Source organism: Hypomesus nipponensis, chromosome 28, assembly GCF_054491055.1.
Source record: "Hypomesus nipponensis isolate SF chromosome 28, ASM5449105v1, whole genome shotgun sequence".
Classification (NCBI taxonomy): domain Eukaryota; kingdom Metazoa; phylum Chordata; class Actinopteri; order Osmeriformes; family Osmeridae; genus Hypomesus; species Hypomesus nipponensis.
The window spans coordinates 8,383,168-8,400,000 of NC_140388.1; the positions used below are offsets into that span (position 1 = coordinate 8,383,168).

Consider the following 16,833-nt stretch of genomic DNA (forward strand, 5'->3'; position numbering starts at 1 on the left):
TTCCTGTGGCGCTGGCCAGCACTGGATCTGTCAGACAATGGACTGCCTTGACAATGACATGCTGCTTCCCCCCCCCCATCTCCTCCTATCATATGCGATATCCCCAGATGCGGGGGGGGCGGGGGGGGCAAAACGCGCAAGTCCTGAGGCTCTTGTCTTCCTTTTCTTGTCTTTTTTTCGACCACTTTCAATTTTTCCTTTCACCCCCTCCCCCTTTCCCCGAAATGTCAAATGCACGCCGCCACAAAGCGGCCGTCCAAAGCCCCCTTTTGAATACCTCCAGGTACCGCTGATGTCATAGGTCACGCAGTCACTCAGAGGGTCGTGTGTGTGTGTGTTTGTGCTCTCAGCCCACCGTGGCCAGCTCTTGGCTACGGGCGCGGCGGCTCGGCTCAGAGGGGGGGGAGTGGAAGGGGCCAGCACTTCCAGGGCCCTGGAGCAGACAGGCCTGTGCCTCGGTGATGTCGGCGATGGGTGTTGTTATTGTTTGCTCAGACCCCTTGGACGAGAAAGCCCCACTTCACTTCAAACGGCGCCGCGGCACCATACATATTTCAGCGACCTCTCCCTTTAATCCTGGCGGCCTGTCTGCAATTAGCCATCGACAAGAGCGGCCAGCCCCGCGATCTGAGGGAAGCGAGAGGGGAAAACCAGAGGGGCCTTTGATTTCGGAGCGAGCGGATCTCCTTCTCTCTCATCCTCCCCCCCCCCCCCCTCATTGTGAGCCATCTCAAGGAGAGCTGGAGACACTCGAGTGAATTCCCCTCTTTTCAAGCTACCGTCGAGGGTCAACCTGTAATTGTGGCAGCTGTGAGGCTCCGCGCCCTCCTCCCCTCGCCTCTTACCTCCCCCTCTCCACCCCCCCTCCCCAGCCCCGAAAACAGCTCTTCTCCAAGAGCAGCCTGTGTCTTTTTGTTACCTTTTTTTATGAGGCGTAATTAAATGTGCGCGGCGTGGCACACTGTTTGAGCACGAACCCCAGGCGTGCCATTAGCCAGATGTGGCTGGGAGGCCCTAATGACAGAGGAGCAGCCAGCGCCGAGACGAGCCCAAGAGTCCTCCATCACGCCATCCCGAGGTGTCGCACGGCCCTAATTGCCCCATCGTTTTGTCGTCCTCTCCCCCCCCACCCCGCCCCCCCCCGCCATGACACCTAGCTCACGCATCCATTACCCAGCCTCACTCTGCTCACTCAGGCCCCGGGTGGTGGTGTCTTGCGGCCGGCGGGCGGCGGGCGGCACAGGCTTTCGTCCTGCGGGGCGTGGCTCCCTGACTGTTTCCGTGGAGACGACTTACACCTCGGCCTTGAGGACGACACGGAGAAAAGGTTTGGGGCGCGGTGTACAGTTATGGCGCGTTCATGCCTCGCATTCATGCGGGGATGGGGGGGGGGGGGCAACATGCGGGTTTATTGTTATGAATTACTCCTGGAGTGCGTGAAGTTTCCGTTAATTCGGCGCAGGTGGGGTGGAGTGGGGTGTGGAGGGGTGTGGAGGGGAGGGGGGGGGGTGGTTGACAACAACCCTCTGCAGCCGTTCATGTAAGCCGCCACGCTGAGATTACTGGGTGGGGGGAGGAGGGGGTTGTCTAGAAGGGCTCTTTGTTGGCGTCCCTGATAAGGCGGGATGAGGACCAACCGAGCCGCGGAAGAAGACTTTCTAGAAAGTGCCGCCCTCCCCGCCGGAGCTCTGGAGAAGCGCTCAGGGATCAGAGTCACAGACGCTGACTGATCCGCTCACAGTCACCCCCGGCATCCTCTCAGCCTCTTAGCGTCTAAACCGCCGAGCGCTCCCGCACTCGCTTCTAAGCTCCTTTCTCCAGCGCCGTATTAAATCCTCCTTGAATCGGGCAGCGTGCGTTGTTTCCCCCCCCCCCCCTTAGTAGGCAGATTTGAGCGAGGGGGGGGGGAGCCTTAATGAGATGCCGTTTCCTCCGGATACGGATGTGTTGGGTGGTCGGCGCGCGGGGAGCTGCCTGGGGAACGCCGCGTGGAAACGGGCCCTACACGCCGACCATACGGCGGCCTCGCCGCTAAAGCAGGCCCCTTCGTTAGCGAGGCGCTGACGAGCTGCCGCTCACATTAGGGTAATTAACGCCGCCACAGATTGTGGAACAGCTGTGCAATTTAGCACTGTGGCAACACCAGCCAGTCAGCGGAGGATCGGCAAGCAGACTGGGATTCTAGAGCAGACTCTCGCTCCAGCCTCTCCCTGGTCCTGCTGGAGGGCTACAGGAGGAGGACCCCGGCTACACAGCCTCCACCCAGCCCCGTAGCCACGAAACCTTTAAGCTACGTTGCTGTGCGGAGACGTTGCCGATTTGTTTTGGGGGTTTGAAATGTAGGAGGGGGAGAGGGGAGGCGTATTGACTTGATGCAGTGAACAAGCGAAACAGAAACACTGTTTTTCTATTTCGTTTGTGTTCTCTCATGAAACGGGATCAATCCCTCACGAAAAGTCCCATTTGGAATTTTGTGGCCGCGGTGCTTTCTTTGTTCGAGTTATTCATGTGTGTCCGGGGTTAATTTACTGGAAACGCAGATTTTCTGGCCTCTTGCTTTTTGGGTTGTGTCGGCACACGGAAGGGGCCTTGTGTAGGAAACCTCCAGACGTTCCCTCCATGTAATTTCGCTTCTTTTTCATCCTGATTTCTTGGCGATGTCTGGCTTGCCCCCACAAAACCAAATTATATGTGAGAAGTAATTAAAGTGGCCCGCTCTCGATTTTGTTTCTTTTTGATTATAGTTAATGTGTACCATTCCATCCTCCGCTTCTCTCCTCCTTGTTTTTCATCCGCGCTGATCCGCAACATCTGGTTCTGGGCTCCGCCATAGGGGAGTGGTGAGTTTACCGTGCGGGGGAAAAAATGTCCCCTTCCACATGGGGGTTTTTGGAGGCCCCGGCTATTTCACAGAGGATCTCCACCTAATTATTACTGGAAACACACAAACATCCAGGGATATTTGACACTTTGCCCTAGTCTGCAAAACACTCTGCCGGGATGTCCCCCTCAGGGCTAAGTGAAAACGCAAATATGGCCACATCCAGCAAGTCCTCAAGTACCTCCTTGAGGTGCCTATGAACATCTGGCTTCATGTACTGTGTGTAGTTCTATAAATCTCGCACTCCTTTTTTCCCAGTTTAAGACTCATCGCCGTCGACTCGAGCTGATCCCTGCTGTGGGTGAACGGGGGGGAGGGGGCCTAACCCCGGGGTTCTGGAGCTTCTTGGAACGGCAAAGCGTCGGTCGTGAGAACGAGGTGAGACGTGGAGCTGCACCGAGGGCTCGGCCCCGTTTGAGCTCCCCGGTCTCTCTCTCTCTCTTCCCTTCAGCTATCGAGTGTCACTGACAATGACGTTCCTCTGGCTGTCACAAGTGTTGTCCTGGCTCCAAGCCCCGAGAGAGACAGAGAGACAGAGAGAGAGACAGAGAGAGAGACAGAGAGAGAGACAGAGAGAGAGACAGAGAGAGAGACAGAGAGAGAGACAGAGAGGGAGACAGAGAGGGAGACAGAGAGGGAGAGAGAGAGGGAGAGAGAGAGGGAGAGAGAGAGGGAGAGAGAGAGGGAGAGAGAGAGGGAGAGAGAGAGGGAGAGAGAGAGGGAGAGAGAGAGGGAGAGGGACTTCAGCTAAGCATGCCAACTTTGACGAGAGACATTTCCTTCCCGATCCTCTCCCCCCCCCCCCCCCGACCTCCTGCATCTCGAGCAGGGCGGGGAGACGGCAGCCGGGCTTGTAATATGAAATCTGTCCGTCGACTCTGAGGACGGGGTGAAGACTGCAGGGGCCTGCAGGCAGGCAGGCGGGAGGAGGAGGAGGAGGCGGAGGCTGCTGCAGTGTATTCTGGGAGGCCGGGCAGCCTCCCGACAGGCCTGTCATTTATTTATCTGTGTGGAGACGAGGAGGGGAGAGATGTTGAAGTCCTCTGAATGCCAGCGGGGGGGGGGGGGGGGGGCTGGCTCATGAGGGAGAGGAAATATAATTGGACCGCGCTCACTCTTGGCTACGGGGCTTGACTGTCAGACGAACCCTCCCTCCTCTCACCCCCCCCCCCCCCTCACCCGCGTGTCCCCGGTCACGGCTGAGGAGGCGAAGGAGCTGGCGTCCTTTCAGGCTCCGCGTGGGGACGTCCCCAAACAAGACGTGTCACTTGTGCTTACCACGGCATTCATTTGATCGGATGAGATCTTCTCCTTTTTTCTTTTTCCTCTTTTCCCCTCCTCTCTACCCCCTCCCCCCCCCTCCCCTTCCCCCACCCCATACATTTGTAGTCGGTGTGCGCCTCTCTGAGGAGATGCTACTGGGCGGCTGGAGGATTGACTGACTGGGCTAACTCTGTGTGTGTGTGGCACGTGACATCGCTGTGGAGGAAACGCCACCTGTTTGCAGCCGGCGGGGGGGGGCGTCGACAAAACAAGTGTTCCTGTCGTATACGCATGTCTAGAGTGGCTCCCAGAGGGCCCTGGGGTGGGGGGGGCTTCGGAATTTCCCAACCTGCTGCGTCGGCCCTGGAAAGCGCTCTGAAGAAGCGTGAACGCTCAGAGAGACCGCGGGGGGGGGGGAGGGAGGGAGGGAGGGAATCTGCGAGACGGAGCCAAACGGCAGAGCCGAGCTGGCCCCTCCGTGGAGCCTGGGCTGTTTGGTCGGGGAGGCGGGGAGCGAGGGGGGTGGTGGAGGCTGGGCTGTGTCGTCGGGAGACGGGCTGGAGCCCGCAGGCCCATCTGTTTTCCGCGGCTCTAATTGCGTGCGGATGTATCGATCTGCTGAGGGGAGGAGGGCACTCCAGCAGAAGGCATGACCCCGCGCTGGCACCCCGCCACGGCCCCGTCAATCACCCAGAGCTGGGTGACGGCCTGGGCGTGGGGGGTGGGTTGGATGTGTGTGTGTGTGTGGGAAGGGGGAGTAGTGGGGGGGGTACAGAGGTGCAACGGAGCGTAGCCGCCCCCCAATTACGCGTTAGGAGGGCGCGAGGCAGGTTCACTGGGGCCAGCTGGTCGACCGTTGTCGAGATCACCTGAGCGAGTCCGTGTCAAAAACACACAAAAGGAGAGGGTGGGGGGGGGCTGGTGGTGGAGGGGGGGGGGGGGAATTGGGCTTTAACTGTGTGAGGTTTGACCCCCTCCCTCCCGTGGCACCGCCCAACAATAGCTCTGGATCCACATCTGGCTCTGCCTCTGAAGAATCCCAAGGCGGCAGGCTTTCGGAGGGCCCTCGTCGGAGGAGAGAATAACAACAACAAGCGGAGGAACGAAGACTTGCCTGGGAGCTGGTCTCGCAAGCCGAACCGCCCCCCCACCTCTCTCTCGCCCCACCCGCCTCCCCCGGCCCCCCGAACTCTCATTTTCTCTTCCCTTCTGTGCCCGGCTTCACAGCTTTTAACACTTGATTAAATCCCCCATCTCTCTGCTAAAGCTTTTAAGCAGAGAAAGAGAGAGAGAGAGAGAGAGAGAGAGAGAGAGAGAGAGAGAGAGAGAGAGAGAGACAGAGAGAGAGACACACAGTGCGAGCGAGTGCAGGGATAGAGGAGATGGGGTTGGAGGCAGATGAAGCTGGCTGTGTTCTTGGCTCCTCTGTCAGGGTTTTGTCTCCCCTGGCTGTGTGTGTACGTGTGTGTGTGTGTGTGTATGCATACTGGGATGATGTGCTTAGGCCTTCCCCTGACTGGATTATCCACCTTCTATCACCAGGGGCCTGTTTACAATGGACCCTGCTGTTGACGGAGATGCCTCTCTTAACGACGACAGACACGATATGCAAACAGCGCTTCAGTCTAAACGGCTGCCCCAATCCTCTTTTCTTCCCTCTCTCTCTCTCTTTCTCTCTCTCTCTCTCTCTGTCTCTGTCTCTGTCTCTCTCTGTCTCTGTCTTTCTCTCTCTCTCTCTCTCTCTCTGCACAGCCCCTGAATGGTTTTAGGAATATCCCGAGCCGGGGCGCCCCCGTTAATCCACAGAGGCTCGTAACACGCGAAAAAGCAGTGGCTTTTTGAGTGAAGGAGAAGCCGCCTTGACGCGTTCCGTCAGCGTGTGTCAAAACGCGAGATGGTTAGGCTCCTTAGTCGGGCTGAGAGACGAGGCTCGGAGGATGAAACAAAGACTCGAGCAGTCAAACGTCGCCATCGAAGGGGGTCTTAGATAAAACAACAAGTCATTTGGGATAATATCTGATTTGTGAAGTTTTTTTTTTTTATGATAAGACTCATTCTAAGGACATGGGTTATCAGTGAGTGTTGGGCTCTTTGCATTTGCACGGTTTTCTTTTGAGAAAGAAAACAAAATGCTGACACAATGACACAGAGTGGTCGTACTATAATGGACAGCTCTGCTTTATTGACAGGAAACGGCTCTGTTGAAGTGATCTAGCACGACGCTAATGAACTGTTTAACCTTCTTCCTCCAATACTGTATGCCAGGAATCAATAGGGTGCATAATGTGGATGTGTCAATACCGCCTATGGAGGGTACAGACAGGAAGTACTGCAGGAAGTAGGATCTAGCAACTTTTGAGAGGCCCTTACGTGTGACTCAGCATTGTCACTGCCCAATGGAAGTCACTCATATCTCATAAGTCTCTTAAGGAAACAAAGCTTTTAACAAGCGCTAAGATATTCATTGCTGCCATCACAAGTGAGGCCCAGAAAAGGCTATTAGTGCTCCAGGGAAAGGCCTTCTGCCTCTTGTTGTTTCCGTCCACATGAATAATTGAAGGAGTTGCATGTCAGACAAAGTTGCATTTACTTGCTTCATTATATTTTAATCCAGATTGAACATTGTGCAGTCTTACTTGGCACGACAGAAAACTCTTAATGGGCATCCTCTTCTGTGCCTGAGTCATGAATCTACTCAAGCTCATGCCAACACTTCAGATTCACCCTCCCCAATGAATCTGCCTGGGAGGATTGGGTTTATATGGCAGATCCAATTCCTCTACAGGTGCTTCTCGGGGAAAAAAAATGGAGCATGTGGGTTTGCTTTGGGGTCAGTGAGGCTTGTGCAAGACCACAGGACTACAGTACTGATAGCACTCTCCAATCTCTGTGTTTATGGAAGAGGGAGATGCGTGGCTAGCTCTGATCCCTTGATTTATGGGAACTGAAAGCGATTTGTTTTTATCTACATGGTGTTCTAGACCTGGGTATTTTAGGTCACCGGAGACAGTAAACCAAATCTTTTGTGTGTTTTTTTCTGCACTTTGTCTATCTAATATCTTTAAAAGATAGATATGGTATCCAATTGTCCTTTGAAATGTTCCCCCCCTCCCGAAAGCAAAAAAGGACATATGTATTAGGTACATTCGCAAAAAACTAATATAACCTAAAATGACATAGATTTACAAGTTACACTGTCTACATCTATTTATTGTTTCAGCTGTGGAGATAATCACTATTTATGTTATGTGTCACTGACTCTTGTTCTGCTGACGGTGTAACACAGAGAGAGAGAGAGAGAGAGAGGTCCCTCAGTAAGTGTGAAAGTCCACAGCTCTAAGCCCTCTCACAAGGACTCCAAAGTTGTCGCAATGTTCCCTTGTTGCATTGACGGTAAACAGGCCGACGCCGGACTTTTGTCTAGGTGTTAGCCAAGCTCCGCCTTCTCCCCCAAGAGCGAAGCTTCCAGACAGTGATGGGTCATCTGGTTTAAATTTACACCCCCCTCCCCCCCTCCCCCTCTTCTCGTAAGTCACACATCTGGAGAACATTGACAGACGAGCACAATGTGGTGTCATGCGGGAGATCTACGGCGAGGTGCGCAACAAGGTCGTCCCCCCCCCCTCAACCCGCTCCCCTTTCTCCTCACAAACTCATAAACAAGCCTGGGCCTGGCCTCATGCAGCCGGTTGCCAGCAGAATAAAGACATCAATAAAGCCCACATGCCGTACTTAAAATACAGGACGCATGGCTGGCAGGCCTTCCCTCCCGGTTGCCGGGTGACAATTTCCACACGAGTGTCAATGCGATGATGATTATACGACGCCTTCGCCGTCCACACACCGTCAACGCCGCCTCGCAATTCAGAGGCCGGACAAACGGGCTCGAGCGAGGCACGTCGCTCGTTTCCTGACCCCCGGGAATAGTTCCGACGTCAAACAACGACGGGGGGGAAAAAAAGGAAGAAATATGACCAACCGCCACCAACGTGATGCACAACAGCAGTAACGTGAACGCTAGCCCTCCCTCGGTCCCCTTTAGACGGGACAGCTGAGAGGTATTTGTAGCAGGGGCTCCCTGACTTGGGCGTTGGGGATCTTGTGGTCGGGCCCCGGGGCTGGGTCTAGTCCCCGGGGCGAGGCTTGCATTACAGCTGCCAGTAACCTGAGGCCCGGTGTCCGCTTTAAAAGTAAATTCCACTTAACGCGCCCCGTCCCTCTCCGACATGTAGAGGGGCTTAGGCTCCCGGGCGTCCTTTATATAGCAGCATACCATGTCTGTTTGTGCTGGGTGGGGGTATGGTTGGCTCGGGTGCCTTTTCCTGCCCCCGCCATTTCAGTTTTCCACTCCACCCCCCTTGCCCCCCCACGTCCTCCCGCTCCCTCTCTCTCTCGCTCTCGTCAAACAAGTGGCCGTATTGATCCTCTGAGAGCCTGGCCTACTTTCACACCGACGGTTGACACATGAGCGGGAGGCCGGGCTGAATTCCTAAAGCTCTGCTTGGATTCCGCTGCTGGTGCAGTGGAGGGGGTGGGGGGCGGCCGGATGTCCTTACTACCCGCCAGCGCCGTCCCCCCTCGAAACTGCAGCCCCGTGTGAGCGGGGGGGACAGGAGGATGAAAGGTCGAAGGTTATGGGTGTCCAGTGTGGAGCGAGGGGGCTGTCTCCCGTCGTGAGGAGAAGGGACCTCACCGTGGTCCTTCCAGCCGGCTCCCCAATTCCTCTGAACGTCGCCACCACATTTATTAACATGGGGGGGGGGGGGGGGGAAATGTGAAAAAAATGTCGTTTTCACAAACCCGGGTGACTGTGCTTTTAGCCGTGCATTTCTCTTCTCATTAAAGGCGTCCGTGTTCGGAGGAGCATATTACAGCCGAGTACGGAGATTGCAGATCCGTCAGCCTACCCCCCCTCCCCTGGATTCTCTGAGCTGCCTCCATCCTCTGAGAGCGATGCCTTGTGTGGGCTGAGGCAGAGACAAGGGTCGACAAGCTTTTGTTACGCAGTAATATTCAGCCTCCAAAGAAGCCGAGCTTTTCCCTTTCAGCGACTTCTTGACGTTTAAAGAGCTAGCGCTGGTCTTAAGCGAGGAGAATATAGCTCGTTTCGCCTGAGGTGGGCTGTGACTCACATAGATATTGTTGGGTGCAAGATAAAAAATAAAAAAAAGATATGTATATATAATAAAATTTTTTAAAAAAGCTACAAGATGAACAGGAGTCGTATCGAGGAGAGCTTTGAGACAGTTTTGTTCTAACAATCTGCAGTGAGAGGTGGTTTGCTTAGCCAGTTTGCCTGCAGCTCTCTGCAGGGCGATGTGGAGTGTGGCAAGACAGGTATGGTTGATGTGTGTCAGGATGATGTGTGCTGAGGTAGGAACGCCGTGTCATTGCGTCCCCCGCAGTGGAAGAAAGCCCTTGTTTCTGGGCGGAGCTAAACCTTCCCGGGTTGGAATTGGCTGGTGCTGTGAAAAAAAAGGCCTGAGAAGCAAATCATTTAGATTCTGTCTGATGTCAGGTCCTGGGGACTGTTTCACCCAGGTGCTGTGCTCGGTGGCGTGTGAGAATGAGATAAACACATACCCGGTAGATACCTGCAGGTTCGGGGGCGACGACGACATCGCCCTATCACACAAACGCAGGAGGTGGAGGGGATTGGTCAAGGCTGTCGAGCAGCCTATCGGAGGCCAGCGAGCCGTGTCTTGAATGGCCGTCTTCCTCGCCCTCCGCCTTCCCGTCGCTCGCTCCTTCCCTCTCATCCCTCGTTGCATCTCTGATCTCAGCTTCCAGGGAGCAGAGCGGGCACAGCAGCTCTGTGATCCCTATCTGGCTGTGTGAGTAATGAAGAACAACCCCCCCGATTCTACAGACAGATTACCTGGGTCTCTTATCTCTGGCACACATTCTGACATTTAAGATACGGAAGGCCATGCACCCCCCCCCCCCCCACACACACACAATCCACCAGCCTCTTCTTGCAGAGCTGAACTAAGCCTATCTCCTGTTTTTCTCTGCTCTCTCCCCCTCTCTTTCTCCCTCTTTCTCTCTCCCCCGCAATCTCGCCTCCCACCAGGCCCTGTACCTAGCGCCTGTGAGCGGTAGCAGTCCTTTATCACAGCACGGCGGCCCCGCCACGCTGACCTGGGTCTAACCGTGGGAGATAACCCTTATCTTCCCTTTTTATATATCTCTTATCAGTCCGCCCCAACGTACGTGACCTGACCGCGGCTCAAACGCCGTTCCTCGAGTTTCGTGGATGGCGTCGACTTTGAAGATTTGTCACTCGCCCCTTTTATTGCAGCAATTTAGAACGCGGCTCACTTCATTATCTCGTTTAATGAGAGCATTTCACAGTGGTTTGTCTCCTTGTAAATGTGCAATAAGATCAGCATACACAGGTTGTCCTAGCCGCTGATAGCTTGTTCATGTTTCCTTATTCAATCTAGTTCCTCTCCTAATCTTACTTGAGCACAGCCAGACCTGTCATTTCCTGCCTTTTTAAAATGGATTTTCTTCCTCCTCTATTCATTTCCCCCTCCCCCATATTTCTTCCCAACTCTGTTCCCTCCCCCCTCCCCCCCCCCCTAAGGTTGAGATTTTCATTTGTCAGCCCCGCGCCCCCTCCACACCCCCAACCCCGTCGCCCCCTCCAGGTAGCAAAATGAGTCTAGGGCCGCCGACTCCTGTGAAATATGTCATGTCCGTTTTCCTCATTTCTCCTTATCTGGTTAGCACTGGCCGCACGGCAGTCCCTGGGGAGGGGGGCTGGCTACTGCCGCACTGATTTGTGACCCTCTCTGTCTGCGCCTGCCTGCCTCCCTCCCTCCCTCCCTCCCTCCCTGCCTCTCTCCCTCACTGCCTCCCTCCCTGCCTCCCTCCCCCCGCTTCCCTGACTGGCTGGTTGGCATGGAAGCTTAATGTGATGCGTGCCATGCCTCAGCCCCTCTCTCCACCCGCTGATGAAACGGGCCCCTGAGCTCCCCCGATAGACGGCTAATTTGTATACTAAACTGACAGGCGGCCATGATAAGGGCTAGCAACTGCTCTTCAACAGCGGGCAGAGCGGGGGGGGAGGGAGCGGGACGGCGATGGAAAGCGGAAAAGGGGAGCGTGGTAACTGAGATGGAGGGTAATATTTTACACAAAGCTCAAGCCCCCTCTCTGCGTTCACTTATCCAGGCCTACTGTTGCTAGGGAGAGCCAAGACCAGGAGTCAAGCCCCCCCCCCCCCACACACACACACACACACACGCACACACACGCATGTAAATGGCAGGGTTTGGCTGTGAAAATTGCTCTGTGCTGCTGAATGCAAGGAGAAATGGGCTATGGGTCTGTGGATGTTTTTTGGTGAAGCTAAATATCAAGGATGTCTGGTTGAAAGCTCCATGGAGTTCTACCTACCTGTCAAAAACAGGGAGGGGGATGGGGGGGGTGGTTCCAAATAGTTGCCGCACTCCTGTTCTTACAGGGAGCAACAGCACGCCCTGCTAGCTGTGCTGCTAGCCATCATGCCAGCCATTAAGCTAGCCGTTGCACCGTCTGGAGGGGGGAACCACTGCAGTTCATGATAAACGACCGCACAGGAGGTCATTAAGTTTTCTAGAGCAGGAGGAGGACAAACGCAGAGGAGATAATTAATTTGGTGTCATCGCTGTTGTAGCAGGGGCCGGCTATGCATGGCTGAACACGGTGACGTGTTAGCGTCTGTAGCCTAGCATAGACGCTAAACTGACCTTAGCCTTGGAACTGGGCACAGTGGCACATTAGCGTCTGTAGCCTAGCATAGACGCTAAACTGACCTTAGCCTTGGAACTGGGCACAGTGGCACATTAGCATCTGTAGCCTAGCATAGAAGCTACTCGGACATAAGTGTGACTAGTGTCAGGAATGCCAGACTTCAAGCAAGGTGAAAGTGTGATCGTTCTAGAGGCTTCTGAGTGGGTGCCTATGGACATGTTTATCAAAGCTCTGGCTACTCTGACATGATTGCTACATAAATGGCAGGGGGAATCTGTCTCCTACAGTGGCTTTGGCCGGTGTCCCAGCTGCTAGGAGGGAGGGTGGTCTGTCGGGCGAGGAAGAGGAGGAGGAGAGAGCAGCAGTGATGTTTGAAAAAGAAGCTGACAGTGATGAAGCACGGACCAAGGACACAAATTAACACTGTGTGTGTGTGTGTATGTGGGGGGCAGGGACAGAAAGGCTCAGTCAGGGTAATTGAGAGCTTTCTCGTTTGTGCCAGCCCGTCGTTCCCCTCCTCCCCTGTGCCAACCCTCCCCGCAGCGCTCCCTCGCCCACCCGCACTGGCGCTCTGATAAATGACACCACCTGGCTGCTCCAGTGTTGCATCATCTCAGCACAGTCCTCTCTCGCAAACACTCGCACGCAGTTTCCCAAACCCATTCGGGTCCGCATACGCATTTCCATGTGCGTGCACACAGACTCATTCACATACCCACACACAAACAAATACACCCATATGTCAGTCTAACCCGAGTAGGCTTCTCCTACCTTTTATAGGTTAGGACACCAGCACACACACGCACACTGGAATGAGTTAGGATATCAACACACACTGTGGTGCTCCTTCATCAAGAGAGATACAGCTTTTGCTTTGTTCATTCTCTCCGTTTTTATGCATTCTGTTTTGGTTTGGGGGTTTGTTAGAGGGGAGGGATATGTTTCGTTTTGGTTTGACCTTGTAGTCACTGTATTCATTTTCCTGGTTGGAAATATTTAGCTCAGTTCCCAGGAATGCAGAGCATGCACTACGACACACACCGGATCAAAGGCAAGGCTGGACTTTGGATCGTTTGATATAAAGCTCTGGGAAAATTGGTCTCTCAGCAGTCTGGAATAAATGAGGCTAATTGAATCTGGGTAATTGCTGACCTTTCTGTCTTTGTGAAATCACATCCTTAACTGATCAATGCCTTTCATAAATTCATGCCTGAAGGTCGTTTAGCTGATTACGGCTCTCCCCAGGTGCCTCTCTGTTTTCTCATTTGCTGCATTGTGCTAAATGTAACGCAGAAAAATGCTTTCATGCTTTTTAACCAAAAAGGCGATGTTAGAGAATTAGTATGCTATGTTGTGGTATAATTGATGTGGACATTTCAAATGATAAATTGTGTGTGTGTGTGTGTGTGTGTGTGTGTGTATATATATATATATATATATATATATATATATATATATATATATCTTCTCTGCAAGCTAGTGTTGTGGTAGAAATCCTGTGCAGTGTCTTTCTTTGTCGTGGAGCCTTTTCACCGTCTCCCCTCACTCTTCTCTCTGCTCTGCTACTATCGAGAGATTTATGTGGCTAATAAGTCACCCGTGTTCTGGGAAGTTGGGGGGACTTTTGAAAACAAACAGCAGTGTAATTTGTATTTTGGCCTTCCCTAAATCTGGGAATTATGGCGCACTGTGTGTGGCTCTTTGGGGAGTTAGAACTCTGTTGGTGGGATTACAGCCCCAGCCGCCCTCCTCCACCCCCTCCTCCTCCTTTTGCTCCCTGACGTGCCGGCCGAGGAAACAGGAGGATTTCACAGCTGCTACGAGAGGGCCTCAGCTGAGGCCTATGACCTCGTTGTTGCTTTTTCTCCCTCCCTCTCCGCCTCCCTCCCTACCTCTCCGCCTCCCTCCTCTCCCTCCCTCCCTCTTTCTCTCCAGCAGCCTGTTTCCTCAGGGAGCTCTTGTGTGGCTCAGAGGAAGCTGAATCATAAGGCATAGCTAATGAATAGAATAGGGAAGGAAAGCTGAGTCCTGGTGACCGGCCTCCAGAGGGCCGGCCTCCAGAGGGCCAGCCGGGCCCCCAGAAGCCTCCGGGCTCCACTACCAGGCCCCCTCAGAGGTCAGGCTTCCTGCGGCCCTGTCCAAGGGCTTTTGGCTCCCAGGCAGCGCGGCTTGAATTTCCCCTTCTCCGTTTTGGAAACGCTTGGATTTCCCTGTTTCCTCTGGAAAATCTGGCCTTTGGTCTCCATTTGTATTATATATATATATATTTTTTTCTTCCTGCGTTCTTTCTTCTCTTTCTCTGTCTGTTGTTTGACGGCAGTCTTGGCTCCCCTTGACAAAGAGAGTGTGAAGAATTTGTTTTACGTGACCTTTGCACACGCCAGCCACAGGCGCAGAGACTGCCAGCGAAGCAGATCTGTGAAAAAAGCTCAACTTGACCAGCGAGAAGCCAGAAGTTCCGAGAACACGAGGAGCGTGCCAAATCCAGACTGTGTTTTGACATGCTTTTTATAAGAACCGCTTGAGTAAGTCGACCTTGTAATTGTAGACGGCATGACTGGCTCACATTGAAATGTTGGATGCAAAGTAGATTATTAAAGGCTAAAGACTGGTTGTTTAAAACGGCTATTTTTAGAATGGACAAACCAGCGTTGAAACGTAGTCGAAAAATAATCTGAGCACAATATTATAAGTGGGTAGCTTTAGTCAATACCCACTTCCATGTACATGGTTATGGTTGAGCCCTTCCTGGTTAACTATTGGATAACTACTTTAGTCACAACAGTTGTTTTAAGCGTCACAGCCGATTACAGCGTGAGCGAAGGGGTTTGTGGTCCTCACCCCTTGCCACATTGAGCATGGCCCGAACCAGCTCCCATGTCCATTTGACAAGCTTCATTTCACCAGCGCCCATATTTTCACACAAGCCCTCCAGGGGCCCGACACGGCTGGCCAGCGAAGCTCCGTACTGGAGCGTTTAATGTCGTCCGGCGCTAACAAAGACTTAGTGTTAGTACATGGCCTGGTTCTGGGAGACTGAAGGAGGGCAATGCAGCAAAACTATCTCCTCTGCTCTCCTTTCTTTTGGCCTCCAACTCCTTCCTCCCCCCGTCTCTGCCCTCCTCCGAACACACGACACGGTGACAACTTCACCTTGGTCTCAGCTGAGACAAGAGCGAGTCCCAAGTCTCATGGTTTGTGCCGTCCAATTGCAAACATTCATGCTCTAGGTTGTCTGGAAAGAGGCACCGGGGTGTCTCAGAGGATGAATTGGGAGGTCTTGTAGGAGAAGAGGACGTCTTTAAAACACTTAGGAAGACAGAGGGGCAATGCCAAGAAAAGCCATCTGTGTTTACACGCTCTTTGTACTGCCTCTGTCTCTCTCTGGGTTTTCCTCGACTTCTCCTTTGCTCAGATTCACAGCTGTGAATGCTTATGTCCATGCTCCATATGTTCCCTTTGTGCTTTGTAAAATATAGCGATGGCAGTTAAGGACACTAGAAGTCCAATAGTAAGACTTACAATAATAGGCTCTGCTCAACCTCTGAGCTGTTGCTAGAGAAGCACAAGCATTCATAATCCCATGTTGACAATCATCTTTTTTATAATCTAACATTCTGTGTTTATTAGCTACTTAAGAAACCACATCTCAGATACAAGGAACAAACTTGTTTTCTTTTATTTGTATTTTTTTACACACAAACGCTGAATTTAAATCACCAGCTAAGGGTATGGATGTTACATGCACGCATACGTTTTGTCACCCTTTTTACACAATAAGGTCGCCTGTGGTCAATTCACAAGCCTTTCTACGTGTTTATAAATGGCGTGTCTCGCCAGCCCGGTGTATATTTTTGTTCCAATGCAAGGTGTGTTTCTCTCTGGGAGAGCTGCGCCAGAATCTACACGAGCGTCTGAAAAGTGGAGGGAAAACACCTCGCCCGTGTTTAGTCTGCGAGTCTGCCCTGTCATTGGGCAGTTTGAATCCTTCCTCACACTCCTGCTCGAATCGCGCTCGCTCTGTGGCTCGATACACTTTATGATGAGACGCCTTCCGGATGGAGGTTGAAAATTATACACGCGGGTTCCTGGATTCAAAGCGTCGGATGATATTGTATTGTGGGTTTCTAAGTATTGCTGATGTTACTTCAAGATTTGTTTCCTCTCAATAACCCGTGTTTGTGTATTGTCCACTAATCTTTCTTGGAAATCTGTGTCCAATCGGTGTGATGATGAATGACGGTGACGTGCACAGTTCTTTGTATGAACTCTAGTTCTTCCTGTCATTCCATGGATTCCCCCCTCTCTTCCTCTCCTCCTCCTCTCTCTCAAGACTCTGTAAGAAGGTTTTCAGATGGCACAACAGTGCCCCCTAATGTCACCTTGAACTGCTTTGAGAAAGAGAAGAAAGAAAGCAAGAAAGAAAGACAAAAAGAGAGAAAGAAAGATGTTCCTTTTCGTCATTTAAGAAAGCGTGTGGGATGGCAGGTGCAGACCTAGATTGTGTTTTTGGTTTGAAACGGCCTCAGAATGCTCACATTCAAACCCGCTTGTCCTTCCCTTGTCGATGTTAATAAATACAATCACTCCCACTTCCTGTTTGGATATCCATCCATCTAACCAGCCCTTTCTCCTTCCTTCCAGGTATCGGATGTAGGTTCAGAGAAGCTCTTCTCCCCTACCACACCGAAAGGTAAGACTGGTGTTTCCACCGCATGCTCGTGCTGTACAACAATTACATGGGGATTTTCATTGGATAATATTTTTTTGCAGTTGGGTCCAGGGGTTTTAAAATCATTAGTTTGCGGGGTGGAAAGACCTTACACCACCAGTGTATGTAAATGTTGGTGAGCATCAAAGCCCTGGCGAGTTCTGCCTCTACCAAAGGCTTACACTTCCTCCAAATGGGCTCATTAGAGTGGATTTGAAAGCTCCCAGCCTCATGCTCC

General features: G+C 52.7%; 1 protein-coding gene across 1 annotated transcript in view; it reads left to right on the plus strand.

Moving 5' to 3' along the window:
• Positions 1-16,833, plus strand: part of fbrsl1 (fibrosin-like 1) — a 219,449-nt gene that overhangs the window by 169,206 nt on the left and 33,410 nt on the right. The window contains 1 exon segment of the mRNA XM_084694984.1: positions 16,529-16,577. Coding sequence (XP_084551110.1) covers positions 16,529-16,577 — 49 coding nt within the window.